Source organism: Drosophila erecta, unplaced genomic scaffold, assembly GCF_003286155.1.
Source record: "Drosophila erecta strain 14021-0224.00,06,07 unplaced genomic scaffold, DereRS2 tig00000021-arrow-pilon, whole genome shotgun sequence".
In the NCBI taxonomy this organism is placed as follows: domain Eukaryota; kingdom Metazoa; phylum Arthropoda; class Insecta; order Diptera; family Drosophilidae; genus Drosophila; species Drosophila erecta.
The window spans coordinates 17,140,029-17,165,133 of NW_020825198.1; the positions used below are offsets into that span (position 1 = coordinate 17,140,029).

At 45.4% G+C, this 25,105-nt stretch overlaps 2 protein-coding genes across 6 annotated transcripts; both read right to left on the reverse strand.

The window, feature by feature from the left end:
- Positions 1-331: 331 nt before the first annotated feature.
- On the reverse strand, positions 332-24,469 carry LOC6543913 (rho guanine nucleotide exchange factor 5). Of its 5 annotated transcripts, none has more exons than XM_015157593.2 (9): positions 23,942-24,469; positions 10,806-14,112; positions 9,437-9,540; positions 3,474-3,721; positions 2,440-3,411; positions 2,191-2,380; positions 1,086-2,107; positions 824-1,028; positions 332-759 (listed from the first exon to the last, which is right to left on the reverse strand). In XM_015157593.2, exons 2-9 carry the CDS (start codon positions 13,967-13,969, stop codon positions 596-598), a joined length of 6,069 nt encoding a protein of 2,022 aa, XP_015013079.1. In that variant the 5' UTR covers positions 13,970-14,112; positions 23,942-24,469; the 3' UTR covers positions 332-595. The 5 variants fall into 5 exon arrangements, with proteins under 5 accessions (XP_015013079.1, XP_015013078.1, XP_026833507.1 ...); XM_015157592.2 differs by lacking the exon at positions 23,942-24,469 and adding an exon at positions 17,891-18,373; XM_026977706.1 differs by lacking the exon at positions 23,942-24,469 and adding an exon at positions 16,652-16,774.
- LOC113563939 (glutamic acid-rich protein-like) lies at positions 19,026-19,834 on the reverse strand. Its single transcript, XM_026977708.1, has 2 exons — positions 19,258-19,834; positions 19,026-19,191 (listed from the first exon to the last, which is right to left on the reverse strand). The coding sequence occupies exons 1-2, from the start codon at positions 19,450-19,452 to the stop codon at positions 19,183-19,185; spliced, it is 204 nt and encodes a 67-aa protein (XP_026833509.1). The 5' UTR covers positions 19,453-19,834; the 3' UTR covers positions 19,026-19,182.
- Positions 24,470-25,105: the final 636 nt, after the last annotated feature.

Consider the following 25,105-nt stretch of genomic DNA (forward strand, 5'->3'; position numbering starts at 1 on the left):
TCGGATACACGTACATGTATCTGTTTTATACATTTGGGTGTTAGCCAAAAACCGATACACTTTATTATTTTATTTTATTACCTTTCTCGACAATTTTGCTGATGTCCAAAGTATAGACCACGCCAACAATTAAAGAACGCCTGTAGGAACTTGGCAGTAAATAGAAAACAGCTTGAATTACTCTGTTATTATTTATTCCATAATTTATTTAATAATAAGTCAATAATTAAATTGAATTCATTTCAAGGCGTACCCTGGTCAAAAATGTCAGTTACTTTAATTCAGTAACGGGTATCTGATAGCCAAGGGCTTGATTAGCAATTCAGAGTAATTGTTTTCATAAACTTCGTTTGTTTATTTAGAGTTCTCTTAAGTATCACTAAACGGTTGTAATTAAATTCAAGTACTATCTATTGCTTACTTGGTAGCGAACATTATTTTAAGACTTTCGATTAATCAATACTAACATCGATTTAAATAGTTATCACATTTCCTAAAGTGTACGGCTATTGGTAGTTCACTTAGAGTTGGTTGCGGACTATGGAGTTGGCGTTGCTATTTAGTGGTCTCCCCGTTTTCCAAGAGCAGCCGGAAGTCACTTGCTCTTTTGGGACTCCAGGAAGGTGGCCGTAAAGGTGAGCAGGCGGTGCCGCTGCTTCAGATTGCGGGCGCGGACATGGGCTGAGTTCAGCTCCTCGGTGTAGCTTCCGGGGAACCAGCCTACGGCTCCATCCCGTATCCTTTCGCCCTGGTACCAGCCTATATGAAGGATGAAACGCATTAGGTATCCCATTTTGTTTACCACAGAATTGCTGTCACTCACCGTCGGGCAGTTTGCGGGATACATTGACAACGTCGCCCAGTTCAAGTTGAAGAACGTCTGGCTCGTCGGACTCATAGCTGTGCTTAGCCACCACCTGAGGGCAGTCCCAGGACTCGTAGAGCTTCTCGCCGGGCGTCTCCGCCTCAGGCGGTCGCATGGCCTGCAGCCATCGCTGCTGGTCGGACACCGAGGGGCAAGACAGCACCTGCGGAACACACAAAGTTAGCACAGATTATAGGCATTAAGGACTAAGATAACCCACCAGCTCGACGGTCTTGCGGTCGCAGTTCTCGAGCAACGTCATCAGGATGAGGTTCTTGCCGGCTTGGTCTTTGAGGTCCTTGGTTGGAAGCTGTGGCAGCGAATCGCCGGCGGCGAGTGTGAGCATGCTCCTGGGGCAATAGTCAAAGACACTGAAGCTGGATTCACCACGACGCTTGCAGAGCAACAGAAGATCCGAAAACAGAAAGGCGTATATGCTGATCTTCGTCAGGCGCTTGCCGAAGGTCAATTTGGCGTCCTCACCACGCCACAGCAGATGGGTCAGCTCTCCTCGTTTGACCAGGAAACGCGGCTTGGCTCCCGCCCGCGGCACTCCCACCGGTGCTATGGCCAGCGCTCGCACATGGGAGGGGAACTCCAGCTGGCGCGCAATCCTCTCCAGCTCAAAGGCCTGCTCCCAGCGGTTGGCTGCCTCATTGCACTGAGCCACCACCTTCTGGACGAGAGCGAGCGTCAGCTTCCAGCTCTCGTATTCCTCGCGATTCAACGGTGACTCTTTGCTGAACACTGCATCGATCAGAAGCGGCAGGCGGGTTATCCTCTGCATGGGCAGCATCAGGAACGAGTGCAGATTGAGCCCGCAGCAGCTGGGACTCGACTCAAGCCGCTCCAGGTGCTGCTGGAAGGCCAGCGACTCTTTGGACTCTTTCAGACGGCGCAGAGTTCTGTCCATCCTGCCCTGGTGCTCACAGAAGGCCACGTAAACATGGAAATGCCGCTCGGCAATCTCGTAGATGCATCGACTCAATCCCAGCAGCATGATGTTGTCCTGCCAGCAGGCCTCCAGTTCCGTGAGCAATCGCTCTGAGCACTCGTGCACGGGCACGATGTAGGAGAACAGCGCTTTCCGGTCCTTGGCACTCAGCACGGACGTGTCCAGGTAGGCGCTGTGGTTCATGAAGTGCCGACGCAGCAGGTTCAGCGACTTCAGGTAACTGGCCTCCGATGTAATGATCTCGAACTTGGCTTCCTGAAGACTGCGCTCCCGACTGGTCAAAGTGGCTGAAACGAAATTGTAGAGGAATAAGTTGAATGTATTTATCTACGACGCGTTTTCGCGAAAAAAAATTAAGCGATATACTTACGCAGTATGCAAGAGTGTATGACCTCGGGAATTTCGCTCCACAAGGTGCGGGAAGGACCGTTCTTAGGCTCCACGAGCTGCAGGGCAGTGGGTCTGGGCTTAACCAGTGGTTCGGGCTTCAACTTGGCTTGCTGGCCAATCTCCTCGTAGCCATCTGAGGATCCATGCGCCTCCAGGTCGCGGGTGATCGACTAAAATGGCCAAACACAATCGTAAGTGAATGTTTATTAAAGTAGTAGGATTCACTTACCTCTAGTTTGGCAGCGCTGTACATCTGGTAGAGGGGTTCATTGGAGAACAGACTATGTGGCTCCGAGGACAGCTCGTCGCCCAGGCCCGCCTCATTGCCGGTGGAGACGCCAGAGCTGCCGCTGGAGCTGGCCACTGATATGCCGCTGGTTTGGTAGAGACCAGATTCCGCGTACCAGGAGCTTACGCCTCCGTGACCACTAGGCGTGGGTGTGATCGGTTCGTCGCCCCTCGGGGACACAGCACCATTGCTGGCCTGCTTAAAGACGCCGCATTCGGCGTACCAGGAAGTAGCCTGCCCAGCATCCTGTTCCCGCTCCGCGTCTAAGGGAGATTTGCTGCCTGCCATTGGCGGTGGAGGCGGCGGCGGCGGATCGTGCGGTCGCAAACCGATGGTGGTGCGGCGCCTGTTGGCCTTCGCCTCTTTCTTGGCCTTGCGGGCCACCGTTGAGAACTTCTGTGCCTCTGGCAAGGGCGTGCTGTTCTTGTCCGAGAAACCCGAGTCCATTTCCCCGGAACCGTGGATCTCCGGCTCTAATGGCAGAGCTGGCAGTGATCCCTCGGGGTCCTCCACGTAGAAGGTGCTCCGTGTAGGTGCCAGCGAGGAGAGCTGCTTGGTATCGAAGCTGGAGCCGACCAGACTTTTGCGGAGACGGGAGCGTAGACTCTTGCCGTTCTTCTGTTTGGCCCTCAGGACCGGAGCCTGCTCCTGTTGGCCCTTGTTACCGGGCGCTGGAGTCCGCTCCGGTCCGTAATCAGTGTTTTCGTACACGTCCTCCGTCCGTTTGCTGCACTCCACGTAGAACTGCGTGGATGCCGGGGTATTCTCGTACAGCTTTTGCTGACTGCCCTTAGGAGATTTCTTGCTGGATATGAAGTCCTTGAACTTGCGCACGAACTCGTACACCTGGTTCTGCGGAGGAGGTGGCTTTGGCAGGCGATGGTTGCGCATGTCCACGCCGCTGTCATTGTGCTGAAATGGGATTTCCGCGGAGTTATTATGGTGAATCTATTTAGCATAGACTAGCCACTTACATTTCTTAGCCGCTGGTCTGGTTCTCCATCGCCGTGATCATCGCTGTCCGTCTCAAAGGAGTCGTAATCATCCGAGATGACCACGTGCTCGCCCAATGTGTGGGCGGATGCCGAGTGGTTCTTGCTCCTGCGGTGCGAGGAGCGCACTCCTCCGTTCCGATTCGCATCCTGGCTCTGCCGCACCAGCTGCGTTGAATGGCGTTTGTTTCCGAGTGGCGACAGGGTCTCGTAGTAGTGGTCTGAGTCATCTGAAAGGTTGAAGAACGTTCACCAGTTAGTTGTCATTTTCTGGTTCAGTACTCCTGAATACATTAAGATCATTTTTGCTTAAATGCTCTAGTTGATTTTCACGTATTACCGTGTTTTTAGTCTTATAGATATAGTTGGTAATAAATATGTTTATGAAACCAGGACGAACCTACGAAAGTGCTCACTGCCATGGTGACCTTTGCGGTATTTTCGGTCCCCTCGCCGAGGGTCACCCGCATGGAGGTCAGTAGTTGGGCTCGCTGTTGGCTGTAACTGCAGCACTGGCTAATGGCCGCCGCCTCGTTTTGGTAAATGGGTTCGGGAGCGGGTCGAATGGGTTCGGCGGACACGGGCCCGTTGAGATAGACGGTGCTGCTTCCCTGACAGGTGACCCCCACCTCGCCACGAGCTCGAGGTCGCCGCTTGCGGGGCAAGGTCACCGGATCGGCGGGATGGCCGCTGCTGCTCAGACTGCCGGAGCAGCTGAGGCGCTGGCCTTTGCTGCGATTCAACGCCGACATCTTGTCACATCTTTGGGGTCAGATTCAGTGATTCAACGGATTCAGTGATTCGCCTAATTGAACAAACAGCTGCACTCAATAACTATTGATTTTACTGCGACTTCAGACCATTTCCTCCAAAAGAAACTTTCGAAATGTTGTATACGTATTACTTAAGCACAAGTTTATGGAGGAAATAGTCTCATTTGTGCTTCTGCTGCTCTAAATTATGATCAACCTTCCTTCGTTTAATTGTAAATGTAATATTTGCGTGTTTCTGTGATTGTATTTAAAGACCTATTAAATGGAGTTTGATTCCCCTTTGTTGAGTGTGGAGCTTCAACTGTGGTAGTCTGAACCGAGTTCTTAGCAAGTTGCACTCAATTGAAAGCAATTAAAGCTGCTGCAGTCTTATTTTGATTGGTCTGCCCTTTTTGATTGACCAATTCAGCCCACTGTCCGATATGATAATTAAACCGACTTTTCAAGTGTCACAACAATCCAGCGGCTGCCATACAGAGCGAATGGTATGCAAACTTGAATGTGGCGAGGGCTATACTAAACTAAAGCCAACTAAAATAAAAGCAAACACCCAAAGCCAAAGGCTGGGCATGCAAAATAGCGCAAATTACAATGGAATCATGGTTGAATGCAGACAGTCGCTGGGGATACAATGTCGAGTGATGAACAGACATAGCTGAAAAATCAAACACCATGATGTGGCAGGTGCCGTACCCCAAATACTCTGAAAATGAACGAATTTGGCAATTTTCAAACGAATTTCAAGCACTTTTCACGGGGCTAGACACCGACTTCGCAGTTAACCCATGTGTGAAGTTAGAAAATTCTAGCTGGTTTCCAGCACACAGTGCTTAGACCAGATGCTATCTGCTCGCATATTACGTATACGTAGTTTAGTGCCTACGTAGACAAAGGGGCAGGCAAGCGCAGCGAATACCAACCGGTTTGAGAGCGCCAGTAAAACCAGGCAGCGAACCCAGCTCTGCGCGCTGAACATGGATATGAGTTTACAGATATGCGGCTTGCGAACATGTAGCTACAAGCACGGCCAGCCAAATAGCACCAAAAGTTAATTGATTCATAAAAATTAACTACTTGCATTCCTTGGGTAATAGGTCGTATAAACGAGAAATATAGAACATGAAGTTCAACATAAAATACTCATAAATACTATCTATATGATTTTGAATGTATTTTACAGCGATTCCATGCGTCGGAATATATTTCCTTAGATTTACTGCGAAAAGAAAGGCACCAGTTGGTAGTGCTACTTGATAAAGCACATTAGTACTTTCTGTGTGGTCTATTGAGATCCAAAACCTTCGTAGAAATACAATTTAAAACAATAACTTTGGCCGCAGCTGTATTTATTTACGTGACCATATCTGAACGAAACGAGATACTTTTGGCGGCGACACTTGTTGCGCGTGGGCAGATGGAAATATGGGGTTCTGGCCCGAAAACAAGGAGCTGCGCCGAGATTCTGGACCCCATGATGCCACAGTTACCGGTTTCAAGTTATGGTTTCGCTCACGGATTCAAGTGTGTATTCCCTGGCGATATTCTGCGAATTTAGGCTTTTGTTGGTGCGTGCACAGTGAATACTCATATCGTACCGCAACAATGCCAATACGGAAATGGTTTATTTCATTAGTCCCCTCATCGCCTTAGCGTGAGACTTGAACAAAGAAACCGGAGAAAAAGATGGTCTGGCCATGCGATACATATGGTTGCTCAGACTTTGCCACATATGTAATTCACATCCACATGTACATATGTATATTTGATGCAGACGAAGATGATCTTTTGTTAATTGGAATGCAGCAAGTGCAAGGCCGGCAGTTTAGCAATCTCTTGTTGCAGCTGTTTCTATCCGCTCTTCACGCATAAACAATTAACAATGAACAATTAACACTGATATGCAGCTGGAAAAAATCCAGTTGATCAACGGATCGAACGGTTGATTGATCGCCTGACGCATTAAGGTTAAGATTATTAAGTGCCAATCGATGTCATTGTCTTCCACTCGGCTCTTGGTCACGTAGAAAACGGATAATGGCTGATAGGACCGACGATCGCAGTCGGAAAATTGTTTTTACAGATATGTTTGGATTGCTTCATGCTTTAAATGACTCCATTTAAGTGGCCATTCTTCTTTGAGATCTGGCTAGTTTTAAAGATTTCGCCATGATTTTACTACTTTTTGGCCATTACTTTTACAGATGCCATGATGTAGAGGTATTTTTATCCAGCAATACATTTTTTTCAAATAGATCACTGTAAACTGATATGAAACTTCGCTTTGAAGCGTTCATTCAGTTATAGGCTATCCGAAATAGTAATTACTTTTTTGGAGAGAGCCCTGTATTTATAGGTCAGTTAACTAGAAACGTTGATTCGCATTGAAATATCGGCAACACTTTTTAAAATTACGATTTTGAATACTTCACTCAGCGAAATAGCACTATCACCTAGTCATCAAATTAATGCTCATCATGATAAATGATTGAAATCATAAATTTACATCAGCATTAAGAGCCTAATCATTCTTGTTAAGTCTCAGTTACTGAAGCAACGACGAGTCATCCAATTGAAGAGGTGCATTTATTCGGAGATCTCCACTTCGGATGCATTTTCCGCATGCAAGCTCATAAATTCATGTACATTTGTGCGCGCTCCAAGCGACTGTGACTTTGCCTCGGAATTTCCACGACACTTTCGCTGCGGGCGTTGCGTGTCAGCAGTAACGAGCCAAAGTTGAACGTGCCTCGGGCAAAAGGTAAAAGTTAAGCTGAGAATTTCCATTTAGCGGATTTGAGCTTGGGCATAAGCGCTGCCGGTTTGCCGCTCTCGGTTTCACCCATGCAACCATTACCAGATATTTTCCAATTGCCAAGTGGACTTGCGTTCGCTGAACCCCTTTTTTTGGGGGGAAAGGGGGGCGCTTGGGAGATTATCGCATATTTACGCAAAGCCTTTCTTGCGGGACTATGAGCAACACTGCGGGAATTTCTGCACAATGAGCTAACATCAAGACATCAGAATAACCCCATATTAGGAATATACTATATTGTGAAATCATTAAAAATTCCTAAACATAATTGTCATTAGTAAGTGACACATTCAACGAAGTTATGCCTGCCCTGATAATGTTTAACATTATCCGTTTAATCTTAAGCTGTGCAGTGGAATCGCGATCTAGTTACTTTCTGAAAAATGTGAAACTTCAAGGAAATTTCGCTGTTTGCGTTTTTCCTCTGTACACGAGCATGTTCACTGGCTTGCGAGGTTCCGATTCGCACTCTAGTTCGCACTGCACATTGCACACCGCCTTTTTGCAATAGTTGGACTCATTATGACACGTCTTTTAATGCAAAAGTCATCGCCTCGTTTGGCGAATTGCGATTCCTTTGGCCAATAGAGTTGGCTGAACGGCCATCTCCCCGTATATTTTCCCCTGTTTCGCTTTGTTTCTTTAAGACGCCTTCAAGGTTGCTTGGGTCGGCTTGAGTCTTATATTTCTAGACTGGTTTTCGTTTTCGCTAAACAATTTCGTCATCGCCAGCAAAGGCAGCCACCAATAATGGCAAGAAAAACAACAAAATAATGTTTTATGGTTGATCAGGGAGGGGGTGGTGTAATGGTGAGTCGGCTAGTCGGTTTCAGTTCGTGACGTCTCCAAAAGCAGCAACACACACACACGCAAACACAAATATTACAACAATAAACTTGTAATGCAAAAATGCACTAAGCTCTTTCTCTCTCTCTCTCTCTGTGCATTTTTCCCTTTGTCTCTGAGAGGTTTGCTAACTTAACGTGCACTTCACGGCTTCTATTGATTTATTTCATTTGTCACTGGTTGACATTAGAGCAGCATCATTAATTGTTATCCCACTGGTATTCACATTTATCACACGAATTCTTTCGCGTCGTTATTCCGCAGACCGTTTTGCTCAGCGGTCCGTCGCAGTTGAGCGCGCTGGCACGAATGAGAGGCCCAGCTGCCAGTGGAGAGCAGCACCACTGCCCCGAGCCCAACATCACCATCGCATTCACGGAGCAGCGGTAACTGCACACTGCGTCCACTTTATGGGCTTTGTGCACTGCGCGAAACGAAGTGGGAAAATAGATTTTGGAAGAAGAGTCTTTAGGTGGATGCGAAGATGAAGAAGATGTATAGGCATTCGTTAAAACTTTTCTTTTTGAAGTTTAATATTACTGAAGCACATAGTGTTATTTTTCAAATAGAAAAGTTAAAAACTATTTTTTCATACATAACTACAACATATGTGTGAGCCAGATTAGGCACGATAATAGTTTTATTCTTAGCTATTTACTTTGTCCAATAACATTTTTAAATGTGTAGTAATATTTCTAATGACTGTTTGTTAAGTATTAGCTTGAATAACTAATTGTGAACCATGTTAGTTTAATTAAGGCAACGCCTGAAAACTTATTACTTATTTTTTCCTCTAGGCGAATAATGAAAATTTTTAGCAGTGTGTAGTTTTTTTGGAACCTGTCGCCCAGTTCGCTCCCGCCCAATTTTTTCCACTCTCACTCTCATTTGTAAAAGGCTGGCTTAATTATCCGCTCTGTTAGCTGCTCGACTCGTTAACAATTCGTGTTCCGCTTCACATTTGGCATTTGTTTTCGAGGAGCCCAGACGCCGCTTGGGGCTGAGTTTTGCCTGGAGGGAGCACAGCCAATTAGGCTTATTCATCAAAGGCAAAATAAATAAGTGGCCTCAACTTGGTCTAATTAAACAGTTGATAATTATTGGTTTGAAGCGCTGACAATTTACAGCTGTGGATGCCAAGTGTGGATGGTGGCGTTTAGTGCGGACACGAACCCGCGATCAAAGCTCATGCCACCCGTAAACTGAGCTTTCATAAAAAGCTCCATCGAAGGGGAATTCCCTCTATAACTTAATACAACTTGTTTCAAAATACGTAATATTATAAAGCGTTACGTTTAATGAAAATATTATGCCCTTTTGAGGAAATTGCTAAAAAGTTTAGGAATCGAATTGCTATATCCGAATTCCCAATGCAACAAAAGCCGCCGAGGTGGTAAAGATTGTTAGGTCAAGACTTACACGCGACCATTTGTTTCCAACCCACAGTGAGCACATTCTTAGTTCTTGGACAAACTACTTAAAACACTCAGTTCCTAACTTATTTTCGTACTCACCCTCTGTGCAGCTGATCGCCTTCTTTTGTTGCAGTCTTTTGTCTCTGATGCGTTTCGACCAATCCGGACTCCGGATGCGATGCGGCTTAAACCGTTCCCTTACACTGCAAATGAAAAAGGTTGAGGGGAGGCGTTAAAAACAAAATCAAAATTAATACTCATTTAATTGACTAAAAATGGGTTCTGGTAAGCACTTCATAATGAACCGATCGATCAAACTTATTCCAGACAACTGATCTGCCTTGGGGAGTTGCAATCGACTGTCTTGAGTAGTTGTATTGACTTATGGCCCCAGCATTTCCAGGGATTTCCTCAAGAGGTCCGCCCATCTTATCAGCCGATAACAGAGAAATTGTAGGTCAGCGCTCTAATTGATAGGGGCCCTCAAAAGTGGGCGACAATTGGGCTGTGAAGTACTTTCAATCAGCCGACTAATGTCGAAACAGCCAAATGGAGCGCAGCATGACTTTGTACTAATTAGGTGCTGACAAAAAGTTCTGGGGGTGGTAATTATCTGTGCATCAGCAGAACTATTAAAAGATCGTTAAGTTCTCAACTGTTTCTAAATGTGTCATTTGTGCAGTTGAAGAACTTATACAGGAACAAACTTATATAGGAACAAATAAACGTCATTTATTTGGCTTTACTCATTACGGAGTAGAACAATCTTCTGAGGTTGTTTACTCCAAATTGAGATTAGGTATGTGCAAAAATTATATAGTGACTTTCAGCTTGATAAGAAATTAATTTAGTTTGCGTAATACACTTCATAAAAGAGATTGTTGCACGAGAAAGCTTTCGAATTCAGTCCTGCTGATTTAAATGTGAATATGTAAGCCATTACCATGACCTGCTTTTCAGTTTAGTTTTGGGCAGGCTCTACCTCGAAGTGAATAATTATTTCTATACATATACCCATGTTGCAACCCATTGTGCACCATTCATTAGCGGCAAACAAATTTCAGACGATGAAAGCCCCTGCGGTTGCCTGTCCTTTATCAACTGATTAGATAAGCAAACCCAAACAAACTGATAAGCAATCTACGCAGAATATATATAGCCCAGATTGCTGTTCCAATCGGTTTTCCTTCGCAATCGTTTTTGCTTAACGGGCAGTTAATAAATAACAATAACATTGCGATATTTCTCCCGATTTGCAATGTACACACATATGTACATTTAAAACATTATTCATATCAGCCTAACCCACAGACTCATGAAAAGCTATTCAGTTAGTTTCAGCTAAATGAAAAAAATGCCCTACAAAATGGCACATTTTATAAACAAAATTCCAATCGCATTCATAATTTATCTACACTTTCTAATGTATTTGTTTCATTTCTCCTTTTTTTGTATTCTAGGTACTTACACAATGAACTGGGCCTCGTTGGCGGTCGCCTCCAGCGTCGCCTGGCCAATCTCCCCATCGGAAATGTCCACCCAGGCATCGCTGTTGTCACTGGAGCCGGCTATGGAGGATCTCTTATCGCCGGGCTTTCCGCTGTCCCTGCTGCCGGCACTACTGCCCAAGGAGGACCTGCATCCCACACTGGCGCTTCCGTAGACCACGCATCCGGCGGCTGCCAGAGAGGATTCATAAAGGCTGTTGGTCTTGTGATCCGAGGAGATGGTCAACGTGGAGCCGCTGCTCGAGAGCTGGATGCAACTGCCCGGCTTCTGGGTCGTTGCCCCTCGATTCCTCCGGATGTGGGAGATGCTCTCGTAGCAGTTGGAACTCAGGGAAATGGTGTCCGTAGTGAGGGTGGCTTCTCCGCTGGACGAGGAGGAGGTCGCCTTGCAGTGCATGGACTCGTAGCAGCCCTTGATGGTGTCGTATATATTCTCGTCCTCCTCCGACTCTTTGGCTTCTGGCTTTGGAGGTGCTGGTCGCAAGGGAATGGGTGATTTGTTGAGTACTCTCTTGGGCTTCGGCAGTTCCGGCAGCTCATCGCGTGTATTTCGGCCCAGTGTGCCAGTGGCAGAAGGAGTCGTGGGTGTGGTTATTACCTCCTCTGGGGCAAAGGACTCGTAGCCATCGTAGGCCAGGGGACAGGCCTCCTGGGATCCAGCGATTGATTCGTAGCCCTCCAGCCAGTTGTTCGTCTTCACCGCGGCAGTGGATGTCTCCTCAACCGTTTGGTATATGTCCTCCACCATCTCCGATTTCTTGGTGTATATTTTGAAGAGGCTGGATGTCTGGGATTCAGTCTTGGCTTCACCCATGACAGGTGTGATGGGTTCGTAGAGGGACTCGGACTCGGGCTCCAGGGTTTCATCGTTCTCTGGCGATTTTGCCGGCCGCTTAATGGGTGGTTCTTCCTCCTGCTCCGCGAGTTTCAACTCTCTGACCTTCATCAGTTGCTTCTGCTCCATGATCATCTGCTCACCCTCGATGGCATTCACCAGGGTGACATTTACCGCCTGGTTCAGCAGAATTTGGTTATTTGAGTACTGCTTGTTGGCCGCCTGGTAGACAAAGGAGTTGTTGGGCAGGATGCGCTGCTCGAAGTCATTGTTGGCGGCCAGGAGGAGTTCCCGCTCACCGTCTGCGGTGGTCACTTCGTTGAGGGGGTTGAGCACCTTGAGCTTTTGGTCCACTGCCTCGAGGGCGTCCAGGATTTTGGCATCGGCCTCCATGCACGGGGATATAAGCAGGGCGTGTGATGAGTCCTCCAGGTCTTCTGCTCTAGGTCTTATCTCCTTGGGAATTTCCAATGTGAAGTCTTCTTTCCTAGCCACCTCATCATGGGATGGATTCTCGTTGATTGGCTCCTCATCTATTGATACTTCACCCCGGATTCTGCCCTTCGTGGGTGAGGGACTCGCTGATTTCCTACCTTTCGCGAAGGTAAATCGGAGTTTCTCGTATATGGAGGCATACTTGTGCTTCCGCTGCTTCTGACGCAGCTCCTCCTCGGCGCCGTCCTCCCCCAATATCAAATCCAGCTCATCACGGGGTCTGTCATTCGACTGATACAGTTCTTCGGCATGATTGGGCGGTGATTCCTTTTTGATTGACTTTGGTTGCTTAGCTTGCTCTTCGGAAGCTGGTGGTTTCAGTTCCTCGCTGACTATCGCCAGTTCTGGAATATTCACACTACCCGGCGGCAGCTTGAGATTCCTTTTGATGCGGGGACCCCGAGGAAGACTGCTGACCCTCATCAGCTCGAGATGTTTCCGCATCAGCTGTTCACTCTTCAAGGGCACACTCGGCTTCTCCAGCCTCTCAAACTTCTTGATATTTCGCTGAACGGTCGAGATGCGAGCTTCCTCGGCGTTAGCTAATCCCTTACCCTCTGCTGTTGGCTTCTCCACTATCTTGTAGACATGGGTGCCGCGGGATAACCAGACGCCATTGTTCCGTTTGACCTGCTCCAGAAGTCTCGCATCCTTTTGGATAATCTCGTTGAACTGGTGGGTGAGTTTGGCCACCATGCTGACGCCACCACCTGAGGAGTCCATGTTGCTCGTCCTGCGCGACGGATGATGATGCTGATGATACGACTTGCCGGCATGGGTCTTAAAGCTATACTTGCGACGTCCGCCCTGCGACGACCGACCCGCCGATGACGTCACGGTGCTGTGGGTGGGCGTGGAGGAGGTGGTTGTTTGAAGCGATTCGCTGCTGCCCCCACCTTGGGCGCTCGTCGCGCTGAGACTGAGGCCCTCAAGGCGATTGCGCTCCCGTTTGGCTCGGAGCTCCACCTCCACCTCCACTTCCGCCTCTGCCACGCTCTCCTCCACCCTCTTCTGCGTCTTTGCTACCCCTTTCACCACTTTTCCAGCCTTATCTGCGGCTGATAAGGTTTCCATGCCCAGCGATTTAAGTGCAGGTAAATCGCCGCTGTCGTCACGAATCGCGCGCGTTTCGCTGGCGCTTAAAATCGCCTCGTCGGCGTTGCTCCTTAACTTGGCCTGCATTCTGGCCTGCTCGGCGTTTTTGTACTTGTAGAAGTTGTCCTTCTCCCTATGCAGTTGCTTATGCTTGGCTGGCGAGTCCTGCAAGTTGTGCAGACTGGCCGCGCGTTTCGCCAGCGATTTTTCCGGCGTGGCGCAATCGCGCGTGTTATTGAAGGCGTTGACCAGACAGCTAACGCTCTTATTCAACTTTTTCAACGTGCCCAGCGAGGAGGAGGGGGAGGGGGAGGAGGAGCTGTGGCAGTGACCTGGAGAGTGACCTTGATCCTCGCTGGCACTTTTGATGCGCCTGCTCCACAACAGTCGCAAGGTTTGCACGCCCCGGAAATCGCGAAATGCCCGCGATTCACAGCTGCAGTTTTGATTCGGATTTGCTTGGCTATTCGGATTTTGGTTCGGATTTGGATTATCTTTGCCGGCCTTATCGCACGTCGGCCGATTGTTGTTCGCACTGTCACTATTCACCAGCCAATTGATAATTGTCTTTTTCGTTTTGCGCGGTGTTGTTGCTGCTGCTGCAGTTGCTGTTGCTGTTGCTGCTGCTGCTGCTGCATTGCCATTGAGATCACGGCCAGCGGCTTGGGCAGCCGCATCCAAGACAGGTGACAACGCCATGGCGCGGGCTTGCTCCGATCTTGGCCAGAAAGCGATCACGTTCTCGGCTATCCAAGCTGCAGCCGGCCAAGATGTTGCTGCTGCAGATGCTGCTGCTGCTGCTGCTGCTGCTGCTGATGATAATGTTGCTCTTGCCCCCGGGCCTGGAACGAAAAAACAGAGAGTGGAAGAGAAAGCTCGTGAAAATCTTGTTCATGCACATGCAAATTGGGTGACAGCCATTATATTTGAAGGCGTGCCTCATCGCAGTAATTATGGGTGATAAGCGGGCTTGTCGCTGGCAAATGGAATGTCAAGGAGTTCCCGCTTTTAATCATGGGTTTCGCTATAGGTAAATTAGGCAATAATATTATTCATTTTTCAAACGTATCACTGTTACACCAAAAGATATTCCTTGGGAGTTGAAACCGTCTTTTTAGTAAGTTGCTGTAATTGTTGTTCCGAGTTTTTTATAGTCTTAGTTACTAATGCCACTAAAGTGGATTCAAAACATTTTCGATACATACTTTGGACTAACTTACTATTGCTTACTATTAGCCACCAAAACACTTGTTCTATTCATTGGGAAATGCTTTAAAAATACTGCTACCCACAAAATGTGACAAAATCGTGTAATCCGCAAGGTATTTTAAGCCTCCTTTTGAGTTTCGACTCATTTTACCTGACGAAATGGTGAGTTGACATTATTTCCATACAATTGTCAAGGAAGCCGCCAGAAACCAAGACTTGGGCAAGCGAGCAATCAGTGCGGTGTACACCATTGCGTATGCTTGATACGTTATGAATGCGCTGGCTTATCGCCCTGCGATCGAAGTTGGCCGACTGCGAGTACGAGTGTGTGGCATTGCACAAACACCCAGGCAACAATACGTCTTGCCGCCTCCCCACACCTGGCAATTGTTTACCGCCCACAGTTCCACGATTCCAAAGATCTACAGCTACAGCCGCCCCACCGCCCACCACCCCCCGCGTTCACGTGTTTTTTGTCACACACAAATGCCAATTATAATGAGCGATTACATAAAGTCGAAGCAATTTCTTCTGCCTCACATGCGGCATCGTAAAATGGCTTTTAAGCTGCTTTCGGTACGTTCGTTAGCCGTTTTCATCTGCGCTCTTCTTCTGCCTCCTTTCCCTCTTTCCCCTCTCTTTTTATACTTGTCTGCTGTTTTTTCATACGCCACAAGCGTTATATCCATATGTTTTTCTAGTTGTCACATTGCCAGCACGCGGCGAGAATACCAAAATTAATTTTTATTTGCCATTGCAAAAGGTTTTTAAACAAAATATTATATACGAGCCAATGTAAATAAAAGAGCCAAAGCTGCTGATTACGCAAACGTCTTGGCCGACAATGTGTTTTGGTATTGGCCCCATCCAAAGGAAACTGCTGGCCAAAAGTGTGTTTACATATAGTGTCTTGTTTATACCAAATGGAATTTTATTGGCGATTATTTGTCAATTGCAAGGCGGAAAGCAAACCGGCCCCAAAATGGGGATTTCCAGTCGAAAAATTGCCGGATTGCCCTCGGTAACTCTGCATATTAGCGAGTAATTAAATAATTAATACATTATGTAAAACTCGTTGCCGAATAATGGTGAATTCAATGTCTTTCTCTCTTTCTTAGGGGATGGAACTACTTTACTAAGCAACTCCAAATTTATTTTAGATATTAATGTTTAATTTAGAATCAAGACAGCAAGAAGACGAAGAAAATACCTTAGAACAAAACTTTCACCTACTACCTAGCAATTTGAATTCTTGAGTCATGATAAACACTTATCAATTAACTAAGAATCCCCTAAAAGATCAGCAAGAAGTCGTAAATCTTTTCGCCTTCGGTTCAGCCGCCACAGAATGATAATTCCAATGCCTTTTATGTGGAGTGGGCTCTAAGGCCAATCAAGCTGTGAGGCGGTCAACAGCTTTTTGGCCTGGTCAATAAAAATGCTTCGCATATTAAGCAGCCTGAAACCGAAACGGAAAATGTAAACAATTGACAGCGAGGCACCTGAACAATATAAAAATCAACCTCATCTTGCGCAGAAGAAAAGACGGAATAATAAAAAAGAAACTTGATGAGCTGCAGTTTTTAGGCTAAGCTGCAGCTGCACCTGCCATTCATTTATTACGAAGATATAGCATATAGCATATAGCATATAGTAAATGCCATATATCTATAGGTATGCAAATCGCTTTCAACGCATGCAGCGTTTTGTTTGATTTCTTTTTGTTAGCTTCATCGCAACGAACGGTTCACAATTTCTGAGGGAGGCAGAAATCTTTAGGTTTTCCCGATGGGAAACCGCAGGTATTGACAGTTGGGGTGAAAGTGATAATGCCCAGCTGACTTCGGGCCAAGAATCCAGCGATTAGACACGCAGCTAAGCAACTAATCTCGGCCTTTACATGCGAATGCGGAAGAAGATGGGAAATGAAATGGGATAGAGATATTTTAATTTCCAGAAATTAAATCAAATTAAATTTATTGCCATTTTGCATAGAAAAAAAACAAAACCTGCCGCCATTAGAAATGTGAAAGTTTACTTTTCCCTTTGGCCACTCGCGTTTTGTGTTTTCCTTTTTTGTTTCAGAGCTAATGAACTGTCTTGGCCATGATTTAGTGATGCTGCAGACGGCCGTATAGGTGTTGAAAATAATTGGGATAATTCTGGGCTTACTGTTGGTTGCACAATCGAGTTATTATTATATTCGACCACTTTACATCATCACTGGACAAAAAGGACCTCAGACTGCGTGAATTTTGTTGACTGCCTCGCAACTAACTATCCAACGAACCCTTTATTTTTGTTTTGGCCGCGTTGCCGTGGCAAATTTCAACCACCAAACCGCCCTTGCAGCCCTTAGCCAACTGAATTGTCTGGCTAGCTGGCTAGCTGCGAGCAACCCCCAAACGTAAATACACCACTGCGTATGCTTTATATGGTAAACAACGCCGACGGGTCGATAGTTGCCTTATGTTCGAAGGGTAGTTCCTATTTACCACTTACGGCCCTCTTGAATGCTTACATTACTCAGGCTTTGTGCCTCTATGGATGGGCTTAGGCTAAACTAAATGGGCTAAATTGAGGCAGACAAGTGATCCCGCTTATCTGCCCACTGATTACAGAGTGAGTCATGGCTTATCGAGTGGCGAGATGAGGGAAATTTGACACACCACTTTTGGTAATAGTGATAGAAGCAAAACCAGCATGCAAACGAGCGTTAACTGCATTCCAAGCTTGGTTGCCTTCAGCGCCTCAAAGAACGGCAACTGCAGACTGCAGACTGCAGACTGTAGACTGCAGATTGTAGAGTCTGCGATTTGGACTGGGTCTGAGTCTTGGACTAGGTCTGGCTATAGCCGCGTAAGGCACAGAGGCGTATAATTAGCGTGCAGCATTGGCAAAGTGAAGCTAATGGAACCGAACAACACAGAAACATGGCCACGGAACATGGCTAACCGTAATTCCGAAACCGTAAGCGGGGAATCCGACATGACATGGAAGAAGAGGTCAGTTCGGAGGCCAATTCGCCCGTGTGCGAATGTGGAAAAGCACACCGACCGAATGGAGCTAACAGTTAAGTCATGGCGGAAACCGGCCAAAAAGAATGCGTTAATATATGATTTCATTTAATGCCCTGGTGACAACAATCAACAGCGGGTGAGTACCCGAAAAAGTTAGCAAGCTTGATGATTTCAAAACCCAATACTTCCTGGCTCATCAAACACGAAGATGTTTATTGATCGCTTCTTGTTCTAACGACTGAGCAAAAACGTTGTAAATTATATGTTGTTATGAAACTACACGATTCCTAAGGTCTTTTCTCCATTGGAAGCCTTGTCTTATTGGAGGCGCGTGTAAGAGTTAGACAACCAAAACAAGGAAGTGTGGCATTTCATTTCGTTCTTTAATTACCATTAAGAGCTGGTTTGGCTCGGTCTAATCCCAGCGGAAATCGAAGTTTTAGCCAGGCGATCGGAGATTCGGAGCCTGTTCTTGGTGAAATTTCGCTTCTACCCGATGGCTATGTATGTATGTGGAATTCGCCAAGTGGTTTGGCTAGATTCTTTCAAGAGCACACTAGCACCACGCAGATTTTCTGGTGGGCGTTTCACTTTTGCCAGCTTTCATTTCACTCTTGGCCCAAAATGAGCCCACTTGTTGCACTCGATTTCGGCTGCTGCACTGCTGTCGCTTTGGCATACATGCCCTATTGCACATTATCTAAAATATTTATGCTCATATCGCCCCTTCGAGCCGAAAACACAATCAAACACAAAAACACGCGCAGAGGAGTGCCGAGAAAAACACGGGAAAAGCAAGACACGCAGCAACTCCAAACGTCTCCACCGACCGACGACCGCCAACCGACTGGCGAGTGCTGCTGCTGCCGTCGACGTTGCTGCTGCTGCGACTTCTGCTGCTGCTGCTGCTGCCGTCGACGCCACTTTGCCGTTGATGGCTGCTGTCGATTGCCATTGGCGTCGCGGCGCAGCTTAGTTGCTGGTGCGCACGATGTTGCGCTACTGATATTGCTGCTGCTGCTGCTGCTGCAACTGCCGTTCTTCTTGGGGCACCGAAAAAAACAACTAACTATTCTACACTATTTTCTCAGATATTAGAGAAACGTGTGCAAATACATGTCCTTGCTGAAAGGAACGAAGTGATACTTTGGCTTTTGTAGGTTAAGCTAAGCTAATCACTTATTATTAATTTCTAATTATAAATATTCTAATTTCTAAATATTCTAATTTCTAAATATTCTAATTATTATTATAATTCAAATTATAACAAAATAAACCAATACTGCGCACAAATAAAGTTGCAAATAGTGATGAAGATCATCAAGCTTGTATTAAAATAGAACATTTAATTAATTAATGAGTTTGCTTTATTTTCATAAAATTTTTATAATATTTTTGCTAAAAGCTAGCTTAAATGTACTTTACACAGATTAGATTTTAAGGCATCCTTACAACTGAACATTTTTAAATTATATTTAATATTACAATTTAATGATTCAACATTTTAAAGCAAGGAAAAAGTGGAACAAAAAACCTTGAACATTTAGCTCATCGAAAGTCAAGCCAGCATTTTCCAGCCTAAGTGTTCCATTTTAACTGGTGGAAACCAGTTGTTGTAATAGGATATCTTATCAGAAAACGTGGATTAATCTGTAAGTCCCCATGAATAGCTAAGCAGTCAATTCAATATATCTAAATATTATCATATATTATCAATATATATTATAGCAGATCATATAAAAATCATATTTTTCTCACAGTGCCCTGCAGCTCCGCTTCGGAATCGTGGATCTTGGATCGTGGCGTTCGTCTCGCATTCTTGTGCATTGGCTTTTGGCGCTGCATTTTGTTCTGATTCTGTGTCTGTTTCTGTTTCTGTTTCTGTTTCTCTTTCTGTATGTGTTTCTTTTTCCGTTTCTGCTGCTTAGACTTTTCTCCAACTGAGAACCGCATTTCTCCGCCGGCATGCGACCCACAAAAGAGGATTTGGACTTGGAGATCTCGAGTTGCTGGCGGAGGAGCCACAAAGAATCGCTTGTGCACGTTCGTTCGCACTGACAGTGCTGGCTTTTAATTAGGCAAACAAATTTTAATTAAGTCGCAGCGCCTCTAATTGATTTGGCAGCTCCATTAATTCAGGGATTGGCATGTCTGCGAACTCTAAATCGCTTCTTGGGGCGCCTGGGAAGCGCAAACTCGTTCTCTAGCCGCCCGAACAGCAGAATGATTCCACGAAGCTTGGAGACCCCGAAAAATGTACTTCAATCACTGCCCATCAATCGGCACGAATCGGTTAAGCCGCTGTTAACGAAACCGGTCCGAGTGGGGAAATTCAATACCAGTTCTTGTCCAAGTTCAGCGGTGTCAAAAACAGACGGCCGCAAAAACAGAAACACACAAGAGTAAATACAAAAAGTAAACAAAGGCAAATAACCAAAAAAAAACAAAATAAAAGCAGCGCTGCGCCGGATCCAAAACAAATCGAATATTTAACGGCTGTGCGAGTGGGATGGCCTGCATTTTGGGTGACCATTTGTCGCTGTTAGCGGACAGTAACAGCTTAACCCTTTATCGACTCACGTAATGAGGGAACAAATTATTAACATTTCTTTTAAATTACAAAATTAGTAGAAAAGTACGCAAACAAAATGAACTAAATCTTATATATTATAGCATACATTGTTAAGCTATGCTTGGTATTTGGCATTAGAGAGATTTAAAATTTCTGTTTAAAATACAAATTATTTGAAACGGGGATTATAACAACTACCTGCTAATAAAGACGAAATTCGAATGGGTTAAGAAATGGGCACAGAGTTAAAAGGAATTTTGGCATTTCGCAAAGTTTCGGCGCGCACGAAAAACTCAAAAATCTCAGCGACCTGCAAACCTGGTTTTCGTTTTCCTTTTCATTTTCATTTCCATTTCCATGCCATTCAATGCAATGCGAAAAACAGCAGTGAGCTGCTTCGAAAACCGGGCAAATAAAAACCGACGCCCATACATACTCGTACATGGGCTTGTCAGCGCAACCGCTTTGTACTTGGTGGATGGATCATCGTCGTCATAATGAGGGGTATGATCATGATGATCACCATGATCTGGGGCGGTTTATGAGGCTGTAGCACCCGGTTGTACGGTTGCCACATGTGGCAACTTCGTTTCCACAGCAGGCACTTGTTGCGCGCCGTATCTTCGCATCTGTATCTTTGTATCTGTCTCTGTAATTTGCATTAAGTGGCTGATTTTCCTTCGGCTGATTTCGTTTTCGTTTTAATTTCAGTTGTTTTTTGTTTTTGTTTTTTGGGGCGGCTTTGGGTGGGGCTTGAACGGTGGGGCAACGGGGCGTATGAGAAACCATGCCCATTAATCACGAGCAGCTGCGGTAATGCAAAACTTTAATTATCGTTACCATTCCGGCTGACGAAACTACAGCGCAAGAAAAGCGCCAACTTATTGTTTTTGTTTGGTCTATTTAATTTATTGTACAACTGCTCGGAGAAAGAGCAGAGCAGAGATGAAATCTGGGCGCAGAAAATAAATTTAAAGCACTTTCCAACTGTCATCAAGTGTCTCCGGTTGCATGCCATTTGTATTTTAGCCGCCCTGCAAAGCGAAGCCGATGGTAAATCTAATGGAAAAGTGCGGTGAAAAGACGTATTTGGAGATTAAAGCCGGCTCCGTTGGCCTTGGCAGGGGTCTTCGAGTTTTGTGCTCCCAACTCAGCCCCCAAACGTGATTTGTCCAGAATTAAATCGGAACCACGTACGATCGGTGGTTGCTGGTCGTGGCTGGTTGCTTGGAATCGTGTTTAATCACTGAAAACAAAGAGTCCCATATCGGCAAAAGTACAGAATTAACTGCAAGGTGAAAGTGGGCAAATGTGTGGCGCAGTGAATCAGTTTACAAGGAAATCTGGTAGCCTTATAAAATAAACCGATTGGAACATATTTTAATTGAGAAAAGCTGGGCAACGTTCAACATTTTACTTGGGAAGAAATGTATCCATATAAGTTAGTCACAAGAATAAGAGTCGCTCTTCTAAAAGGAAATAGAGCAGCGCCAATTAGTCCGAATGGTAATTTTCTTTTATGCGATTTCGTTAAATCTCTACTATTCGAAACACTTCATGAATTCTTTTCTAAAAATTATCTGTGCAATATATTTGTATTTATTTCTTAAAGCTATTACAATCATGTAGAAAGATTTCACTTAATTTTTATGAAATATGTAAATGCTAAGCTTCTTTTGCGGTTCCACCTCATTATGGGAATTGCTCGGGGACTATTTTCTGCCCATCCGCTAACCAGTTTTGATCTCTTGCTCATGGACAGGTGATGTCTCATCGATGTTTTGGTTCGATCAACGAACTCTCTAGGCCAGATTTGGTGCTTCAGCACCTCCAAAATCACCCACTCGCAAAGGGTGACACAGTTTAAACGGCTCTGAACCATATAGAATGCTTGACAGGCCACGAAAAAGTTATTGAATGTGAAACGACTGTCTCACGACCCGCGATTGTGGCCAAGTGCCGAATGCATATCAATTAGCGGATTTCACGAGCCAAATCCGAGACGAAATAATGGCCAGCCCCGAAGAACCTGCAGGTGAAGCTGCCAGCTTCATTGGCATTCGCAGCTTCGATCGGCGGTCGATCGATTAAGTCAACTTAATTCACGGTGCAGTTTTCCCAATGAAAATGTCACCAAGTATGCCAGCGATGCCGATGACGCGTTTGTTTCTCCTATTGTTGTCTTGCTAAACTTCAATATATGTTTATATGCAGTTTTGCAACGATAACTGCTGATGGCAGAGCTACAAAGTTCAATGGCTGGTACGACGAATGCATTCGCCAAGCAACTGGCCCAAAGGCGAATCTACACTGGCAGAAAATGGCTTTGGCTGTGTGATGTTTGTGTTTAAGTGGCATTTATAAAATACTGGCTAAATGTTATCACATTCTTAGGAAATTAAAAGCAAAGGAAAAGGATTTATGGGAAATGAGTTATCTAAAATATCATTAATAAGAAACATTTATAAGTTCCAGATATAACCATTTGAAGGCTATAATCACTTGGCAAGTAGTACGTTTATTTAAATATTTAAAATTTTAAATACACATATGTATGATTATAAATCATTTCGGCTTTTCTAAATTTTGATGAACATAACTTTGTCAAAATTTTCCCCAGTGTTCCGTGTGGCCACTCGAGTAAGAGGAATATTGTGCAGCTCTGTCTACAGGTTTTGACCAGCATCAGCTTCGCATGAGTCACGGATCGGTGCGGTGCTGACTGAATTGGAATGCCAGGGAAAAGTCCACCAGACTTTGGCTAATTCCGACCAGGGTTGTCAGCGCCTGTTAGCTGCACCTACGAATTACAATTACGAGCATCGGACTATCTATTTGTATCTGCGAGCTACAAATTCACATTACGCCCACGCAGCACAATTTCGTGTGCGGCCGCCGTGGGCGTGGGCTCTAATTATACGGCCAGTACTTAGACATCTGACAATTGTTATGCAAAGAAGCTGATCTCAAGATGGTCACCCCTCTGAGATCATGTGAATGAAAATGGAAAGTGGTTAGCCTCCCCTCGCTGAGCTGTAATCTTTGGCTATAATTTGCCGACTGCATAACTAACAGAGTTATTATGGTGATTTCTTCTGCGACGACAAACGCTAAACGGAAGCCATGACCAGGCCACTCCACTCGACTCAATAAAACCCGCAGACATTGCAGAATTACACTCGTCAGCATCGTGTGTGTAAACTGGTACTTGCCTTGTAATGAGGCCGGAAGAAATCGTGGCAATTGTAACGGTGGCAACGTCTCGAGTCGCGATGAAATGGAAACTGGTAGTGCAACAATGAAGTTGGCATGTAAGCAAGGGTTAAACAAAAGTGCGTGAGTACGGACTAAACAAGAGATTAATTGAACGATATATAGTTTAAAAGCTGGAAGAGCAAAAATAACACAAATGAAGTTATAGAAAAATAAACAAAAATATATATACAAAAAGAATCGGATTGCGATCCGTTTGTTTGTTTTTCCCTCCCTGTGCGTCAAGTGAAGAGTGAGTAATGAGCACTCAAAGAACCCAGATTCATCACGATGCTAATCAATCGTCTTTCACTTTTCGGCCCCTCCCCGAATCCCCGCTAAACAACTTTCAAAGAGCGTAAAGACCGACCTTTATTTGCTTTTGGCAGCTTTCTAACTGCACGGCAACCAAAGCCGCAAATTGGCAAGAAGTGCGTAGACACTCGAAAAGGTATAGATATACCCAATTGCACATGTATGAACATTTATGGCAGTGTATTATTGTTTTTCCAAGAAAAGTGTCGATAAGTCCCGGAAATATCAGAGGCCATGATGTTTGCGCTTTGCAATTGCTTTCTGTTATGCCCCTTATCACGTATTTGTGCCAAGAATACTTACATTTTAAGGCCGTTTACTGCGCCCGCTGATGTGTAAAATGCTTATCCAAATTTGCATCCGAAGTGCTCAATTATTGCAGCCTTAAATCAATCAACTTGCTTTCTTCACTCCTTTCATTTGTATGCTAATTAGTCAATTGAATTGTTATGTAAGGCATATATGGGGCATTATCTTTCACGCTTTCATACACAAATCAGCCAGGGCGCATTATCATTTTAGCTATGTATGCTGTGGCAAATTTGTCGCACACTTTCCCGGGCAGAAGCCGCCGGAACTGGCCACATTTTTCCACTTCACTTTTCCACTTTTACTTTATTTCTAATTACTTCTTCGCCCGATCGCAAGTTGCAGCACTGGCTGTGATCAATCACATTACTCAGCCTCTTCGGCTTCGATAACAACTGGACGTGCAATATGGAGTATGGAATATCCAAACCGATTCGAACCGCGCTAATGGAGCTCGTAAGACGTTGATAGCCGGACTGAGACTGAAAATGAGACTGACTGATTTGGAGACCGGAGACGCGGACTGATACCGCCGGAGCGGTTGGGATCGGCTGGGATCGGGGTCTGGAGTGGAGCGGCATGGATCGTCATCGCGACGGCGAGAGCGTGCGAGAGTGAGCAGCCCCATAACAATGGGCCACCGAGCACCAGCTCCGATCGGCGAGCTCGGAAGCTCTGGGTAGCAGTCGGGTCGGGTCAGGCGCCCCGAAGCCCCCACATTCGTCCAAGAATCGGAGCGGGCACAGGGTGATCCGGCCCGAGCTTTCAGGCACTGCTCCCCTCTTGCCGGTGGTAAGTGACTGGCCCCATTTTAAGATTTTGTTTACTTTCTTGAAGTGATATAGTGCTTTCTGCCCTTTGGAAGAGTTCTTCGTTTAGCTCAGATAGTATGCTTACTGCAGATTGATTGCTGCCAAAAGAATTAGTAACTCTTGGTATCAAGCTTTCATTGAAAGTAGTGTGTATCTCCCGAATTCCTTTAGTCTTTTTATAAATTAATTTACCAAAGTCATAGGCATTCTTAACGTTTTATCTATTTGAATGAACTAGACTAGCTTAGACTAAGTCCTTTAAGAATATGATGCACATTTCTTTTCGTGTCTTAGCTTTGATAGTTCGCATTTCGATAGATTTAAAAACTCATTTATTTATAATTTA